Here is a 17,018-nt window from a genome sequence, read left to right as displayed (position 1 = left end):
GGCATCATTAAAGTGTATGGCAACTGGGTAGTTGCAATCATTCCTGCACTTTTGTGTTCTGATATGCTGTTTGAGTTTTCTGGTGGTTTTCCGGACATAAACCAGCCCACAGGGACAGCGTAGCAGATACACAACAAAAGTAGAGGCACAGGTAATGACACTTTTAATTTTAGACTTTTTGTTAGAGTGCGGGTGGCAAAAGCTGTCCGTTTTATATGTGTTATTGCACTGTGCGCAGCTGCCACAGCGGTCACATAAACGGGGTAAAAATCTTAGAGACCTGTTGGTGAATGCAAACTTCACAGGTCACAGACCTACACAACCTCAACAGAGGCTCCTTAGTCCGCTGCCCAACAGCAACTACCGCTGTGGCAGCTGCGCACAGTGCAATGAGATAAGATGAGATGCTCTTATGACATCACTGATGACATCATCATCAGCTGCCCGAAAAAGAGATGTGCGGAGTAGTGTCCTCTAGTAAGAGAGTGGCGTCAGCGGAGGACCAAAATGCCAGACTCATTAGCCAATAAACAGCCAGGAATGGGTCTCGCGCTACTTTTGCATGCGAAAATAAAGCCGATAATGTACAATTTGATTCATTTCAAGGGATGAAAAACCCTTTCAAAGTACAACACTGTCTATTTTGTTGCAACTCGACAGTGCTGCTTTTTTTACTCAAGAGTTCCACTTTCTACTTCCTGGAAAAAAACTGGTCCATTGGAGTGAATGGAGATGTCGGAACTCTTCTATTATATGGCTCTGGTGCGGAGCTCTCCTTCTAACAATGCCTCCTATGACATCATCAGTGGGACAAAAATTGAAACAAACAAACATTGCCCACTTGCTCCCTTTTATAATAGATAAAGTGTATAATGAAACTCATGAGCAAAACAGTCATAATTCTGCCATTGTGTTACTGAACAAAATAGTCATATGTTCTGTCATTGAGTTATTTATTGTTGGAATCTTAGTGAAAATAAATTATTACACTTTTTGCTGGGGACCCCCTGGAACTCCCTCAATGACCCCTGGGGCCCCCCAGACCCCACTTTGAGAACCATTGTTCTAGAGCCATCTTTGTACCCTGTGTTCTGTTCATGTTGAATCCTGCCTGCTGCCTTGTGTTTTTGCACTTTGGGTCCTCACACCTGACACACGTTAGAAACAGCACATTCTTGAATTCTGGTTAATTGCAAAGCTAAACTTGCATGTATTCATAAAATAATTTGGGCGAGTAATAGATTCCTATTTTTTCATTATTTGTATGTATTTTTATAGTGATTTACTGTATATTTGACTATTTTTGATCATGTGTGCTTGTGTAATATTGACTTTGATGTTTTATCTGCCATTTACAGAGAGGCATGCTCTTTCCCCCATGGAGTATCAGACAATGTTGTTCAGCTTTGATTTTCCCTACTTTGAGGGTAGATTGACTCTCAAACAGGAGACCTCCCCTTGTGTGATGGATGTGTTTGTGTATATTGTGTATATTGTTTTGATTTGTGATGCGATGTAGCCTAATGCCTGATGAAGACCTCTGATCGAAACATTGCTCACTGGGAGCTAGAACAGCTGTGGATCCTTTGTTTCTTTTCTTTACAGTAGATTTTTTTATCCAGCACCTGTAAAGTTTTTTTTATGTGCACCCTACTCCCTGTTTGTTTTTACAGACACACATTTTCATTAAAAAGGGGGAGGTCAACTGAAGTCAACCCACAATGAACCAACACCCATGTAAGTGACCGTCATCACTGATATGATGAAATAATGTTATTTTTTTTACGCATTACACATTCAGTTCGGTAGTTGCATTAAAAATAAATCACTACTACAAGTTTTCTGTAAAACTATTTGTGGCTAAATGGAGTTTGATAATATAGAAAGGATTTATTTGACAACTTGTGTTCAGTTTTTTTTGGGGTAGGCTAACCATCAACATTCTGCAGTGAGAGGCTTCAGCAGGATGAAATAAATTAAGCCTCAAGTGTTGGCTCTTTTGTCTTGAAACTGCTTGCTAAAACAAACTTAACATCTTTATGCACAGACTTCTATTTGTTTATCAGTTGAATACTGGAGAGACAGGATTGGTGGGTATAGAACCGTTGAAATTCAATAGGCTGCTATACTGTATTGTACTTTCTTTCAGTAGCCTATGTCGATTCTGAATACTTGGAGGAGGTGAGGCAAACAATAGGTTATTATTGTTTCCTTCAGTCTGTTTATGAATAGGCTACTTAGAGGTCACGCCCACTTGCAGGTGAGGCCCCGCCCATTTGGGGTTGCTCCAGGATAAAGAATTCCTATTTGGGGGAAACCGTTTTTTACAGGAAGATAGAGTTGTTGCTTTAAGATGCGCAGTGTATAAACCAAACCACGATTCGCGGTTCACACATGAGGCGACAACACCTGCCTGATAATCACCTGAGCGGGAGGAAGGAAACAAGGAACAAAAGTCACACCCCCAATCCAGGAAATTAGTAGCAGCGGGCTGGATAGTGCGAGCTGGATGCATGGACGACTATCGTTAATGTTTTTGTTCATGTTTTTTTAGCAAGGACCATGGTCAGAAAATGCATCGTGTCTGCTGCCCTTTTTCTCTGTTACATGTCTGCAATTGACAGCAAAGGTGAGGCGCTACAAATGAACTGCGACTACATTATTTTTCTATTTTAAACACGCCGAGTGAGCCTGTGAACCTACATAGGCTATTGAAAGCTGATATAGCCTATACGCTGTAGACTACAGGTGTGCTTGTGGCCTATAAATTATGTCGAAACGTGACCTAAACCGTGATATTGAGTTTTATTGGAGAAAAATGTGCTTCTTACTGTTACTTTGTTTATTTTGTTACTTTAATGGGGACACAATTTGGAATCACTAACACAAGTGGTCGTTTTGGAGAACAGAGTAGCTAAACATTGCGTAAATGTAGCCCATTTATTTTCTCACTGTTGTAGGCTAATTTCTGTTGTGAGTCATCATTCAGTTTGTGTGTAGCCTACTCTCCACATTGTCTTTTCCAGACATTTTCAATGGCTTTACATCCAAACTTTCCAAGTTCTCAGTAGTGAATCCTCAGGTTATTGACAGATGGAGCAGGAGTATCAACAGACCATCATCAGAGCCAGAAGAGGTACCTGCTCGCACTGATTAGCCTACTGGCTCTCATTCTTAGAATATCCTAATGAATATCCTAATGATGATTCCTTGTTTACTACTGTAATTTCAGAAATATGGAAAGGAGACAATTGCATATGCAATCAACATAAGTAACAGAAAGCACGTCCTTCATCTAAAAAGGAACAGGTAGGCTATGTTTTCATTCATCTATTTTTGTAATAGTAAATGCTCTGACAAAGTAACACGTATGTTTTATCTTGTTTTTTTTGTCAGAGACTTTTTAGCCCAAAACTTTGTTCAGTATTCTCATGACATCAATGGCAACCATGAGTCATCATATCCAAAACCTGATGTAAGTAAAGTCAGTCAGTCCTATCATTATTTAATGGCTTTTGATCATTCTGGGTCTTAGGCTATAGTTAGACCTTTAACACTCTTATTATGATCTTTTCTCAGGTGCATTGCTATTACCATGGAGAAGTGGAAGGATATGAAAACTCACTGGTAGCTCTCAGCACATGCTCCGGCCTTAGGTTTGTCTTTGTCCCTTTCTTTCCCAGTTCCTCATTTTGAGTGGCTGAGCACAGCCTCACATCAGTTTGAGTTTCACATGACATATTTTCATTTCTTCAAACTGGAAACCATAACCCACCGGCTATAATCTTTCCAACTATCATAGGGAAGTGTAACAGCTATCTTGGTTTAGAAGTTCCTGCTTAACAGGCAAAAGCTAGCCTGTGACCTCCATGTACTATCAGATATAGTCTGTGATGTCACGTTGAAGGCTGAAGTAGAATAGCTATGTCAAATAGTGCTGAAACAATTTGTGGATCGCCAGAAATATTTCTTAGTCATTTATCTATCAAGTAAAAATCTATCAAGTAAAAATACCAAAACATTTGCTGGTTACAACTTCACAAACACCAAGATTTGTTTTTTTCCATTTCATATCATGAATTTCGTATTCTAAAATGAATTATTTGGATGTGTTTTGGCTGCTGTTCACACCACGTGAACAGCAGTCATTTTAAGAATCACTTTGGGCTCTGGTAACATCTGATGGGCATTTGTCATTTTTTTGCATTTATATAGACTAAGCAATTAGTTGATCAATCAAAAAAACTCAATAGATTGATATATAATGAAAATAATCCTAAATTTAATCTAACGTCAAGCATTGCCATTGTTGGGGGGCTCCCACTAGTGCTACCCACCCATAGAGAGCGAAAGTCCCTCGCCTTCTGTTCAGACCCTATGCGCACCAGTGTCTTAAAAAAATATGAATGGTGGAAAAGAAAACAGAAGACATTTGGCATTGTAACGTGGTGCTACAACAGTACCAGCCGCAAAAGGTGCTTATGTGCTTGTGAGAGATATTACGCATAGGATCCCACCCAAGGGGTCCACGGGAAACCAACCGGGCAAGCTGTCCATCACCCCTACTCTTAGTCACTGCTCACTAATCATTTGTAACCTTGTCAAAGTAGCCCAGAAACAGGTCCCAAATAGTTGAGAACCTCCTAAGCGAGTTGGTTCTCCGGAAACTGAGTCTCTCCATCTGTATAACGGAAGCCATGTCCATCAGCCACACTCGAAAAGAAGGTGAAGAGGAGGACTTCCATTCCTTCAGAATGAGTCTTTTGGCGACAGTTGTCCCCAGTGTCAGAGATTGTTGCACAGCTGTAGGGAAGTTCAGAGAGGACTCCGAGCAGCCGAAGATGGCGAGTTCTGCCTCCGGCTGCAGGGTTATTTTGTAAGCCTTAGAGTACCAGTCAAATATTCTGGCCCAGAATACCATTCATCATTTTTTAAGACATTGATATGCATGGTGAGGTAGGAAGTGATGTCCACTTTGGCTCTCTCTACCCAAGATGAATCATCATAGAGGTGTAATATGTGTTGGGTGTACTGCTTCTCTTCAGGGGTGTGATCCTCCTTGACAATGACACCTATGGACTTGAGCCAGTCCCCGAGTCTCTGGCCAATGAGCACGTATTGTACCTGCTGAGAGACAGTCAGTCGGAGCTGTTCACCTGCGGGGTCGCCAGTGAGACCGCATCAGCAGAGAGCCATTCACCCTTTGACCCTGACCAATCCGTGACGTCACTGCTGCGGGTTCGATTGCTCTGAATTGGTTTTTCCAGTGTGAACAGGTATTAAACGAGGAAACCAGGTTTGGCTAATTCATTTCACTTTTCTGTTTGTCATTCAACAGAGGAAACGGAATTTACCTGAAACCAGTTATGTGGAGTTGGTGTTGGTTGCAGATAATCTCAGGGTGAGCGCACATATCTGTTTCCATCTAGGAATTTGTTTTTGGCCACAAATATTGCAGTGCGTATTTTGCCAGGTACCAGCGACACTTCGTTTTGCCCTTGCTCAGAACATGGTCAACTATGTGCCCAAAAATATTTACCAGTATATCAACAAGTTTCTTTCTTATTAATGTCTTCCTTCATTTACAGTACAAGTTTAAGGACAAAAATGAGACGGCAGTGCGGGTGGAGATGGTCGAAATGGCCAATCTACTTGATGGGGTGAGAGTTTAAATTGCTCTGCAAACAAATTATGCTTGTTTGAGGAAGTTATCAAGGTAAATTTGCTGTTGATAGTCTTATCTTTCATAATGTTTTTGTTTGCCCTTTGTTCATTGTAGTATTACAAGCTGCTAAATATCCGCGTGGTGCTAGTGGGCCTGGAGATCTTTACGGAGAGCAATCCCTTTGATGTGGAAGGCTCTGCTGGAGAGGTGCTGGGGAGGTTTGTCAAGTGGAGGAAGAGCACTCTGCTACCAAAGATCAGGCATGATGTTGGCCAGCTCATTGTGTAAGTACTGTGTCTAGTTACAGCTGTGGCCTTCATAATGTTTCGTTCTGGTAATGTGATGCCATCAGCTGATATAAAAACAAAGGGATAATCTGTTAGATGCATATATCACATAGTCTGAAGTCTTTGAAGTGCAGTGTGATCTTTGTCTCTCAGTGGTCGGCCCCAGTCATACGGTGGAGTGCTGGGTATGGCCTTCGTGGGCACGGTTTGCTCTGTGGCTAGCTCCGGAGGAATCAACGTGGTTAGTTCAACTCCCTTTTAACTTCTAGCGCCAGCTGACACCATGGTGCTTTGGCAGCATGAGCTTTTTTGTTTAGAAACTGATACTCATCGCTACATAATTCATGGCAAGTCCTGCTATAAGTGCAGTTCATTTTCACAACCAGTGAATAAGGAGTCACACAGGTTCAATGAAGAAGGAGTCAGACAGGTTAGACTTGAATACCAACTCATTAAGCTCCAAGGGAAAATTCTTATTTGGCTTGCAGGATTCCTTACATCAAGTGTCACAATGTTCTTAAAATAGCCTTTAAAGTGGCCCTGGGTAGCAGTTTACAGTACACACATTACTAATAGCTGTGTAATTACATAGAAATGATCAAAGTAACTGGTTATTTCTAGTGATGACAAGGAATTACTTGCAATTATAATGTAGAATTTCTTGGTTAAATTAGACTTCTAATAAAGTATCGACAGAGTAAAATCCGTGTACGTGTCCGTTTACTTGGCAGTACAGTACTCATGGTGTTATCTAGTCATTTCATAATAGGAATGTTGACAATACTGTAATAACCTCATCTATCTTGAGATATTGAATATACGTAGAAGATCCATTTAAGAGAGAAGGAAAGGACCGGCAAGCCAATGTTTCCAAAGTGTTTCCATTAATGTGCTGTTATCGTGATAATAATTACTCGTTATCACAAGAAATGTCCAACATTTAACTGAGGAATTAAACATTAGAATTACAAATAGTAATTATTAGTTACTTTCTAATTATGTCCTATGTAATTACACGGTTATAGTAATTTGTCTACTGTTAAACAGAAGTTCCAGGTATTGCCAAAAACATGTCAGTTGTAATGTTGCTTAATAACTTGAATTCTCAATTCAAGATTCCCAACTGAGCTCTGAATGTACTTGGATGTGTTTCACAGTTCAGTGATGACCAGCTTGCCTTCGTCTCCACTGTGGTGGCCCATGAGATGGGCCATAACCTGGGCATGAACCACGACAGTGACCAGTGCACGTGTGGTGATGATGGAGGAGGCTGCATCATGGCAGCTTCGGCTAGGTAACTTCCACAAAATGATGCCTGACTTTCTTAATATGAAAAGCTGCAGTTAAAGCCCACAATGGGCATTTTCTTTTTCCTTTTTTGAGTAAAGTAGCATTTATTCATTTATTTATTTATTTATTTATTTTAATGCATTGTCTTTAGGGCTGCACAATTAATGTTAATCGTGATCAAGATTTTGGCTTCCCACAATCATGAAAACAAGAAAATCGAGATCAAATCGAGATCAAATGTGACGCATTCAGTTTAGAAATGTTTGTTTTGTCTTGGGTTTTAAAACCAGCGCACCCCTTTCCCTCACAGTGGTGCGCTCCGCCCTTCCTCCAAAGCCCTTTAAGCCCTTGAGGTGGGCCCTTTAAGAGATGGGAGTCAGCGGGGCGCTCGAGAGTTAAAGCGCAAATTATGCTCACGCGAAATCGCCGGCGCTGACTGCGCCGAGGGGGTCGCCGCGGCTGGGCGTCCTATCAGCGCAGCTCGGAGGAGGGGGCGTGCAGCTCCTCGAAAATGTGACTGCGGCGTCAACGCGGATGTGACGTGACCAGCACGAGAGCTGTGATTGGCCGTTGTCTTGGGCCACGCACATATCCGCTGAAGTAGTTGTTGTGAGGAATGAGGAAATGCCATTTACTCATTTAACAGTGCTTGTCCCTCATCTAGCAAAGCCTTCTGCAGGCTCACCGGAATGAGTTTTGAAATGGAGGGACAATAAAATGTCCCCCCACCGACATGATTGCAAGTTCTTGGTAAACGGCACGATAACGTTATATGTAACGGACATAAGTGTACCACAAGCCACCTAGTGTTTTGGACGTGTACCGGAGCCAACGTGCCGAGTTACATTCGAGTATGCACAGTCTCGCTGTCGCCGCTAGTCGGCGTCGAGGGTGCGCAGAACCCTGTCAGCGCCTTTAAGGCATAAGAAGTACACAGGTTTCCGGGTTGGTGGGAATATGGTTTGAGTTATGATAATAGATCCATGGGTTATGGTAACAGCCATGCATAGCATGTAATGTACATAGTTGGAGTACTGGAATAAAGACGGTGGATCAAGAGATCTATCTCCTCGTTCCTGTGCACTCCACAATATCACAAATAGGAATGTATTGATCTTCAAATGTGTTAACTGTTATATTGCCCTAATGTCTTATGTTGGCTGATAACTTGAGTAATATTTCATAATGAAATTGAATGCCACGATCATTTACTAAGATGAGGTGCCGGCTTTCAAAAGATGGATATCTCATTTTGGATTGGAAAAAACCTATCACCTGAACACAGACATTTCCATTTCTGTTTGTCTTCTTACATGGTAGCGGCTCCACCCAATTCAGTCGCTGCAGTGGAAACGACTTTGAGAGGCTGATCCGCCGTGGAGGAGGCGTGTGTCTGAAGAACCAGCCCTCCCTGTTTGACGTGGTGGGCATCGCTAAATGTGGCAATGGCTTGCTGGAGGAAGGAGAGCAGTGTGACTGTGGCACTCCAGAGGTAGAGTACTGCCCTTCAGGACAAGACACACACACACACACACACACACACACACAAGGTTACAGCACTGAGCAGGTCATGTGTTTATTCATAAAAGTCACACTTTTTATGGTAATGTAAATTCTGGTCGTTTGAAAGCTCTTATTCACCTTATGTAGCCACGCCCATTTGACCTGGTTGTGTGGCCGCCCCAAAACTTCCGGCTAAAAATAATAATAAAATAAAATAAAAAATGGCTGCGCTGCTCCAATATCATCTAACTCTCAATTAACTAATAATTTAGCCAATTGTATGTAACATACCAAATAAAAGCAAATGGCAATGTCTAAGAATGCAACGCCATGTAACTGGCTCGTTAAGTCTCGCATTCCAGGGAATTACGTTAACGTCTGCGGGTCTTTATTGACGTTAATGGCTCGCGCTGCGCTCGGAGGAGAGAAAACTATCTGAAGCTTTCTTTGTTGGAGTCCAGGTATGTTTTACAATAAAGTGCTCGTCATTGCCGACGATAACGTTATCTGACCTGGCTAACAGTGGATACTCGCTTCGTGACCGCCGGAAGTGTTAGACGGACCCGGAAGAATTTGGTCCACTGTAAGGTCTGAACATAAGGTGAATATGGGAGTAAAAAATCTGACAAAATAAGTTGTGCGAAATTGTAAGATGTGGTGACTTCCAAACTTGTAATGCAAATACCGGTATGTCCAATCCATAAAGTTCAAATGTGTTTGATTTATAGTTTACAAATGTGTGATTCATTTTACAATCGTAAATGGCTATTTGCCAAAGAATGCATTTAACGTTAGGACCCATAATAAATATTTAAAAGCATGTTGGCATTGTCCTCTGCAGACCGTACTTATAAGGAGCATGAGGTTGTAATATGACTTCCAAACTTGGAACACAAATTCCCAAATGTGTACAGAAATGTTTGATCTTGTTTTTTAATCTTACGGATTAAGAGTATACATTTGGACATTTCTGTTACAAGCCGTGTTACAACTTTATGCATCTTAGAATAAAAGTACAGATCATTTTGCTCATTCCGTTTTTTATTCCTGTACTTGATGCTTTTTTAGTAGCCTACGGCAGTAAGGGTACTTTTCACTTGTCACAGTATTTTGTGTTTCTGTGTTCCACAGGAATGCAAAGATAAATGCTGTGATGCAGCCACCTGCAAATTCACCCCCGGGTCTGCCTGTGCTCAAGGGAGCTGTTGCAGCAACTGTCAGGTCAGGCTTCTATTGGACTGGAGGCTGGCTTTATGCAGCTGACTACTGCGCTGAATGGAGGGAGCAAATACTTTTGGGGGATAAAAAACAGAACTTCTTCACAGGTGTGTCATTAGCTCTGTTACCATTGTTGGTCACGTGTTGTTTCAGATCAGAGTGTCTGGAACCCCATGCAGAGAATCTGTCAATTCATGTGATCTCTCTGAATACTGCGATGGCAAGAGTGCCTTCTGTCCCAGTGACTTCTACATCATGGACGGCCTGCAGTGTGAAAACAACGCAGCATACTGCTACGAGGGCCGCTGCCAGACTTACGACTCTCAGTGCAGACATCTCTTTGAGCCATGTACATTCAATACATATATAATATAATATAATATAGATACACTCAATGGTGGATGCACACATCTAGATTTGTGCAGCTAATTAAACACTACAATTGTAATCCCAATCAAATGTACGATGTTTGGAAAGGGCTCTTGAGTCAAACTGGATTTACATGGGGACAAGTTCGACATCTTTCTTTATTTTACCTATGCAGTATAAACTTTTCTTGTTTTCTTTAAACCTCAATTAATAATTATTTCTAGGAGTATAAACTAGATCTATGTTTAATGCAGTCAAATGCAGATCATTCTCTTTTCCTGTCATTCATATTTTATCTTGTATTATTTTCTTCTTGGGCAGATGCAACAAAGGCAGCAGATGTTTGTTTCGTTCAAGCAAATACAAAGGGAACTTTGTTTGGAAACTGTGGTATCACAAGTGCAGGAGTCCCTATCAAATGTAGTGTGGCGTAAGTATTATGCTTGTCTGTTGTCTTGTTTTGTTTTGTTGTTGTTTTTAAATGGAAAGAAATTCCATTCATATCATCATGGAAAGATGATATGAATGTCACACTGGATAGATTGTATGTTTGTTCTTTATCATGGAAAGATGATGTGAATATTATGCCAGATGGATTTAAAGAAATATCTATATCTCTCAGAAAATGGGGATCAGTAGTCATATTTGCTAGGATCAAACCTCCAGAAGCTCCATTCACACATTTGTTAAAATGTTTAATGGATGATTGCGAGAACTTTTCCGTGATTCCACTGATAACCTGGCCAACGCATCGATAACAAATCATTTCATTTGTCCTTTCAGTAGCTGGGGGCTTGGCAAACATGGGTACATTAGAATTCCATATTTCTCAATAGCAAAGATCCAGGAAAATGGATCCGAGGTGATGACAGTTAAATTAAATTTGCAGAGCACACTCTATTTTTTAAGACCGAATAATAAAGCAACACAAAATATAAACTCAGGCTATGTGTCAGGCAAAGTTATTTTGCCTTGCTGTCACTCTTGTTTCCAATTGTGAAAAAAAACCTGACTGTCCGCTCTACCACTGCAGTGACTCCATGTGTGGAAAGGTGCAGTGCACGAATGTGGACGTCAACAACCCCCCGACTGGTGCCCATGTCAGTATCCAAGTAATTGATGGGTCGAGTTGTGTCAACGCGGACTTCAACCTTGGCACCGATGTGTTGGATCCTGCTTATGTTAATCCTGGCAGCCCGTGTGCTGAGGGAAAGGTAAGTGTTTTGAATAAACAGGTGTGTGCATGTGTGCAGACAAGAACCTAGTTTGTACACGCCAAGGAAACACAAGGAATGTGATTTTGGCATGCTCCAGGACAGTACTGAAAACAATGACTCATCATGACTCAGCGGTGAAATCCTTTCGAATCGGATTGCATTCAGGAACTGAATGATAGCCTGATATTCAGACTGAATTGTCAACTCGTTATTTCTATGAGTTATATATGAGTTATTTCTATTATTTTTATGACGGGATCCCCCCAGGGGAATTCCAACCAATCACTAGAGACCAAGGCCACTGCAAGCAGTGTGCCGTTCGGATTTGTGTTGTTGGGTGTGGGGGCGGCCTGTTCTCGGCCAGCCAGTAACTGATCCTGTATCTTAATCGATCCTGTATTTTATTAGATTTTCTTTTCTTTTATTTATTTTATTTTATTATATTTTATTGTACGGTATTTTATTAGGATTTGTTGGGTATATTTTTAATTGTACTAATTGTCTTTTATTTTATTTTACGCTTATTTTTATTGATTATTTACTGTGCCTTACTTCCCCATGTTATCCTCCCCCCTGCGTGGTAGGCACACCCACGCGTTACCCGCAGACTCTGACAAGTGCATGGGGTACTATGCACTCATACTGTCATACACTTACACACATCCAGGCATACACTCACCAGTGCATATTTTATCACAGACATCTTAAGGACCGCAATGGAAATAAGCTGTTAGCTTTATTGCGTTTTTATCCTTTTGATAATGGTGGGCCTGTGTATGTATATATGTACTCTTTGTTCATTATCAATAAAGATCTCAATCAATCAATCAATTTCAAAGTAATTGGTAACTGTAATCAATTTAAAACAACCTCGACAGCAGGCAATGGCCGCATCTATTGTTGTTTACTCCTTGGCGCAGTCTTGACAACCGTGCTTGACAACTGCTTAGTCCCGCCAGGGCGGTTTATTGACACTTATTGGCCAATCATTAGTCCCCCTCTGTGCTCATTGGCTGATTTGGCTCGGCCTTCATGTCAACTGGAGAAAAGGCATTTGCATAGGACGATGCCAGACCAAGAGTAGCCGAACTCAACTCTGTGGAGTGGGTGGATACAAAGGTGTCTGGACCCAGGCAAAGGAACTGAGTTTTCTCTTTCAGACCTGCCTGGACTTCAAGTGTGTGAATGCCTCCGCTCTGCTGCCCCAGGAATTGGACTGTGATGCCCGGAGCACCTGCAATGGCCGTGGGGTAGGACTGCGTTTCCTTTACAGGCATACTATTTGCTAATGGCCAACAAGTCTTCCTGACATTGCTGTTGTAATGTTTTCTTCAGGTATGTAATGACCAGGGACACTGCCACTGTGACATCGGATGGGCTCCCCCCAACTGTGACCGCTCAGGGAGAGGAGGCAGCACAGACAGCGGCCCTGCTCAGATAGGTGGGTATTGATTGGTTGTTTCAAATTGGATTACTTCATGCACAGAAGGTCTGATTTGATCATAGATACAGTAGGCTATTCTGCATAGATGTTGACTGTGGTGCAACCAATGTACTTACATGTATACAGTACCATTTACTTTCACCTGTCCCACCTCAGACCACTCCCTCAGGGATGGCCTTTTGATCTTCTTCCTCCTGGTGGTTCCTGTGCTGGTTCTGCTCATCCTGCTGCTGCTCTACATCTTCAGGAGAGACTGCCTTAAAAGAAGACACGCCAGCCGTCACAGGTACACTTCAACAGGCACTATAGTAGTTTGTGGTGTAATGTGACATCAATTAGTAACTTCTTAACACAGAGATTGCATTTCATTCTTTTGTTTAATGTACGCAGGTCACATAATGCACAAAATGGCCAAACAAATGGCAATGTTGAGGCAAATACCACAACCCATCCACCAGTACATATTCCTCCTCGACCTCCTGTTAAGGTAAATTATATATTATATAATATACATACTGTACATACATATGAATGAATGTGTATGTGTGTGAGATATATATATATATATATATATATATATATATATATATATATAGTGTTTATATATTATAGTGTTTATATATATATATATATTGTGTGTGTGTGTGTGTGTGTGTGTGTGTGTGTGTGTGTGTGTGTGTGTGTGTGTGTGTGTATATATATATACAGTGTATATATATGTATATATATGCTTATTCACCTGTAAATGTAAGCAAAAAAGAGGAATGGTACTATAATCAAGACAATTTGTTTTTGTGTGTCGCTGATTATAAACAGGGCTGGCCATCTGGCATTTTCCCGGAGGGCCGACATGCCTTATTTTATTTTGTATTAATTGACGACAATTGATTAATTGACACACACTGGGCTAACCCTTCCCCATTTGGGCTCATTGCCTTCATTGAATGATGCATCTGCGGGGGGGAGTCAGGCCTTTGAGGCATATGCTGCAGAACTTACTGATATTAGTTGCAGGACCTTCTATACTAGCACCCATGGGCACAGTGAGGAGGATGAGGACGTCAAAGTGGGGTCACAAGCCAAAAGTTGGGAACCCCTGGGCTAGATGGTGCATTGGGCTGGCTATTATATACAGTCAATGGCTAAGAAGAAAATTAACATTTGCTTGCAAGCTAGCTCTCATGTTTTCCCCGGTGAGCTAAAAAATATCTTTCATTTTTATTCTGTTAAAACATTAACAGTGAGTCAGCTGGCAGCGTTTGTTGTTTTGTTCATTTATTTATTAGGATATAGGGCAGTGTTCTCAAACTTTTTCAGACCAAGGACCACTTAAACCAATGAAAAAAACTCGGGGACCACATAACTCCCAAAACATCCCCAAAAACAATAGGCCTACTACTTCAACTGTAAATTACAAATTACATGCTAATTAAATGACAAATAGCAGTACAATTTTTTTTTTAACATTTATTTCTCCTGTTCACTTCAAATATATTCAAAGTTCAAAGAAAGTTTTTTCAAGTTCAATAAATGCACAATGTTGCCAAAGTCAAATAGTCTATCTTTTGCCGTCTTCAAGTTGCATTCAGTGATGTTTTTGTGTTCAAATAAGTGTTAAATGGCTATATTCTGACAGCAATTACTGAAATAGAGTGTTTGGTCAGTAACTTGGAACTCCCAACCACCCGCTGTACTCTGTCTCTCCTGTAGCCCTGCAGGCCGATTGGACGTATCTCTGCAAGCGTAAGTCATAGAGAGTCACTGGTGGTGGCGTTGGATTCGGGGTGAAAAAATACATAGAGTCCTTTAGAAGAATCGTGATCTGACCTCGAGTTTCCCAGAAAATGTAAACATTTCTCTCATTGGATAGTGGGAGGTAAAAAAAGGAAAAAAATATAAATCTACGCGTGGACCACTGGGGGGCGCCCGCGGACCACCAGTGGTCCGCCGACCACTGTTTGAGAAACACTGATATAGGGTGAACAGTGCTCTTTTGAGGGTGGGGGGGGGGGGGGGGGAGCCAGCTTTTGTGTGGGTGTTGTTGATGGACAATGTATAGAAATGAAATTGAGACATCCATGCATTTATTTATTAACAACAATTTGTTGTTACCCGTATTGTAGGATATTGTTATGTCAGTGCAGTCTTTTGCACCTCTTTTTCAGGTAATCCAATAATTCTGGACCTGATTGTAACATTACGTTAAAACCTTACCCAGTTGCGTCTCTCCTCATGTCTCGTTGAGCCAGATTGCGCTAGCATCCCCAGACGAGGAGGGTGTCAGAGAGAGAGAGGAGAGCAAGGAGCAGGTGGACATAGGCTAGATCACTTTACCTGCCCTAAGCCTTCGTGTTCTGGTTGTGTTGCACCTTTGGAAGGTATTTATCATGGCTCCTCTCATAATCTACCATGATGACCTCTTACTCATTACATGGCTTTAGTGTTTTAGGGAGTGGCACAGTTGGTATGCCTATTCAGGGGAGCACGACGATGGGTGGTGTGTGATCCACTGAGGTGGGCCAGTCTGGGGCCTTTTTTTCTCCGTCTTTTTTCCCAGTCCAGTCCTGATTATAAATCACTATTCAGTCAGAATAGTACCGTAACGTGTTCTAACAGCAAAACGTGTTTATTTTTCAAACCAACTCCAGCCTGGAAATCCACCAGCTACCTCAGCTCCACTTCCTGGGTAAGACTGTGTGTGTGTGTGTGTGTGTGTGTGATTATTTTTACTTCATTTGATCTATACTGTCCTCACACGTACACAAAAACATGTACTTGCCATGCACAAAGATCACCATATTAATAGGTAGAATTTGCACACACTCTGTCAGTTTCAGGTATGGAGAACTGGATTATTGGAATACGGACACAAGCATTGCCTCTACGCATGTACCAGTTCCCCAGCAGGGCCCTGGGGTCCCAAAACCAATCCCACCCAAACAAATATAAGTTCTGTGTGGTTCCTATGTACTACTGTTTTTTTCCATAAAATATTTTCATCTACTGTATAAAATGACCTATTTGTAAAATCCTGTGATGATAATGGGTTCACTATACTGTTGACAGCACCTTTTTATTAAGGTTGACTGCAGCATGGTGTTGTGGTTACTGTACTGGGAATGGGGGAAAAAGTCACAATATTTTGTATTGTTTTATGCTGTTACATTGTTTAAAAGCTATTTTATTGATGTTGAATTTGTGAATCGCTGATTGTAATAAAACTATACTTTTTTTAATCCAATGGCTTTTTTAATGGAAAAGGTGTCTTTTGGAGGTGTAGTAGGACACTGAAAATAACTAGACAAGACAACACAAACTACATTAAACAAAAGGAACAACAAGGTGCATTGTTGAGGGAGAGAGACTGAATGGTCTGAAGCAGGGCCGTAGCCAGGGATTTCGGGCCCCATGAAAGGATATCACATCGGGCCCACGGATGCCGGAAAATTTTGGTTATTTGAAGCCCAATTTAGAGGAATATCTCATTTTATATCAGAGAGTTCCCCAAACTTTTGAGTAGCCAGTCAGATTGAAAAAGTAGCCGGATCACGTTCGCAGCGTTTGTTCCAGTGGTCCTTTTCCCATTAATAAACAAACCTCAAATATGTATCGATGAGTGTGACAATCTCCCTGCAGGGCTTGACATTTGCTTTTTTGGCCACCTGCCAATATGGCTGCTAGAAGTTACCAGCCAATGTTTTTCTTGAAATAAACCAGAATATGAGTGTGTTAATTTAAGCATAAGTTTCAGTAAGTGGCCCGAGATTCTCAAAGCCTGTGTTGAGGGTCACATGAACAAAAATGCACTCTTGAAGCTAAATAAATCCAAAACCAACAAGTTAAAGTCCCTGGAAACCAAAATCCACAAAAGCGTTCTATGTTATTTAGGGTCTTATGTTAGTAATTGTGTGCCTCAGAAATTATGATACATTACTTTCAACCCAAAGCCTTAAAATCAACACTTTTCTACAAGGTCTGGATGTCCACTTCCTCATTGAAGAGAGCAGTGCGCGAGGTGCTAAAAT

At 41.3% G+C, this 17,018-nt stretch overlaps 1 protein-coding gene across 2 annotated transcripts; it reads left to right on the top strand.

The window, feature by feature from the left end:
- Positions 1-2,325: 2,325 nt before the first annotated feature.
- adam9b (ADAM metallopeptidase domain 9b) lies at positions 2,326-16,221 on the top strand. 2 transcript variants are annotated; one of them, XM_083635431.1, is made up of 23 exons: positions 2,326-2,629; positions 3,027-3,136; positions 3,233-3,309; positions 3,397-3,475; positions 3,580-3,656; positions 5,046-5,238; positions 5,339-5,401; positions 5,589-5,660; positions 5,780-5,949; positions 6,106-6,193; positions 7,110-7,246; positions 8,563-8,734; positions 9,877-9,966; positions 10,117-10,312; positions 10,654-10,762; positions 11,366-11,546; positions 12,710-12,799; positions 12,885-12,990; positions 13,150-13,279; positions 13,384-13,480; positions 14,704-14,736; positions 15,642-15,679; positions 15,825-16,221. In XM_083635431.1, the coding sequence occupies exons 1-23, from the start codon at positions 2,563-2,565 to the stop codon at positions 15,940-15,942; spliced, it is 2,493 nt and encodes an 830-aa protein (XP_083491557.1). In that variant the 5' UTR covers positions 2,326-2,562; the 3' UTR covers positions 15,943-16,221. The 2 variants fall into 2 exon arrangements, with proteins under 2 accessions (XP_083491557.1, XP_083491558.1); XM_083635432.1 differs by lacking the exon at positions 14,704-14,736.
- Positions 16,222-17,018: the final 797 nt, after the last annotated feature.

The sequence above is a fragment of the Poromitra crassiceps genome (genome assembly GCF_964638095.1).
Source record: "Poromitra crassiceps genome assembly, chromosome: 4".
NCBI classification, from domain to species: domain Eukaryota; kingdom Metazoa; phylum Chordata; class Actinopteri; order Beryciformes; family Melamphaidae; genus Poromitra; species Poromitra crassiceps.
This window is presented reverse-complemented; position numbering and strand designations above follow the sequence as displayed.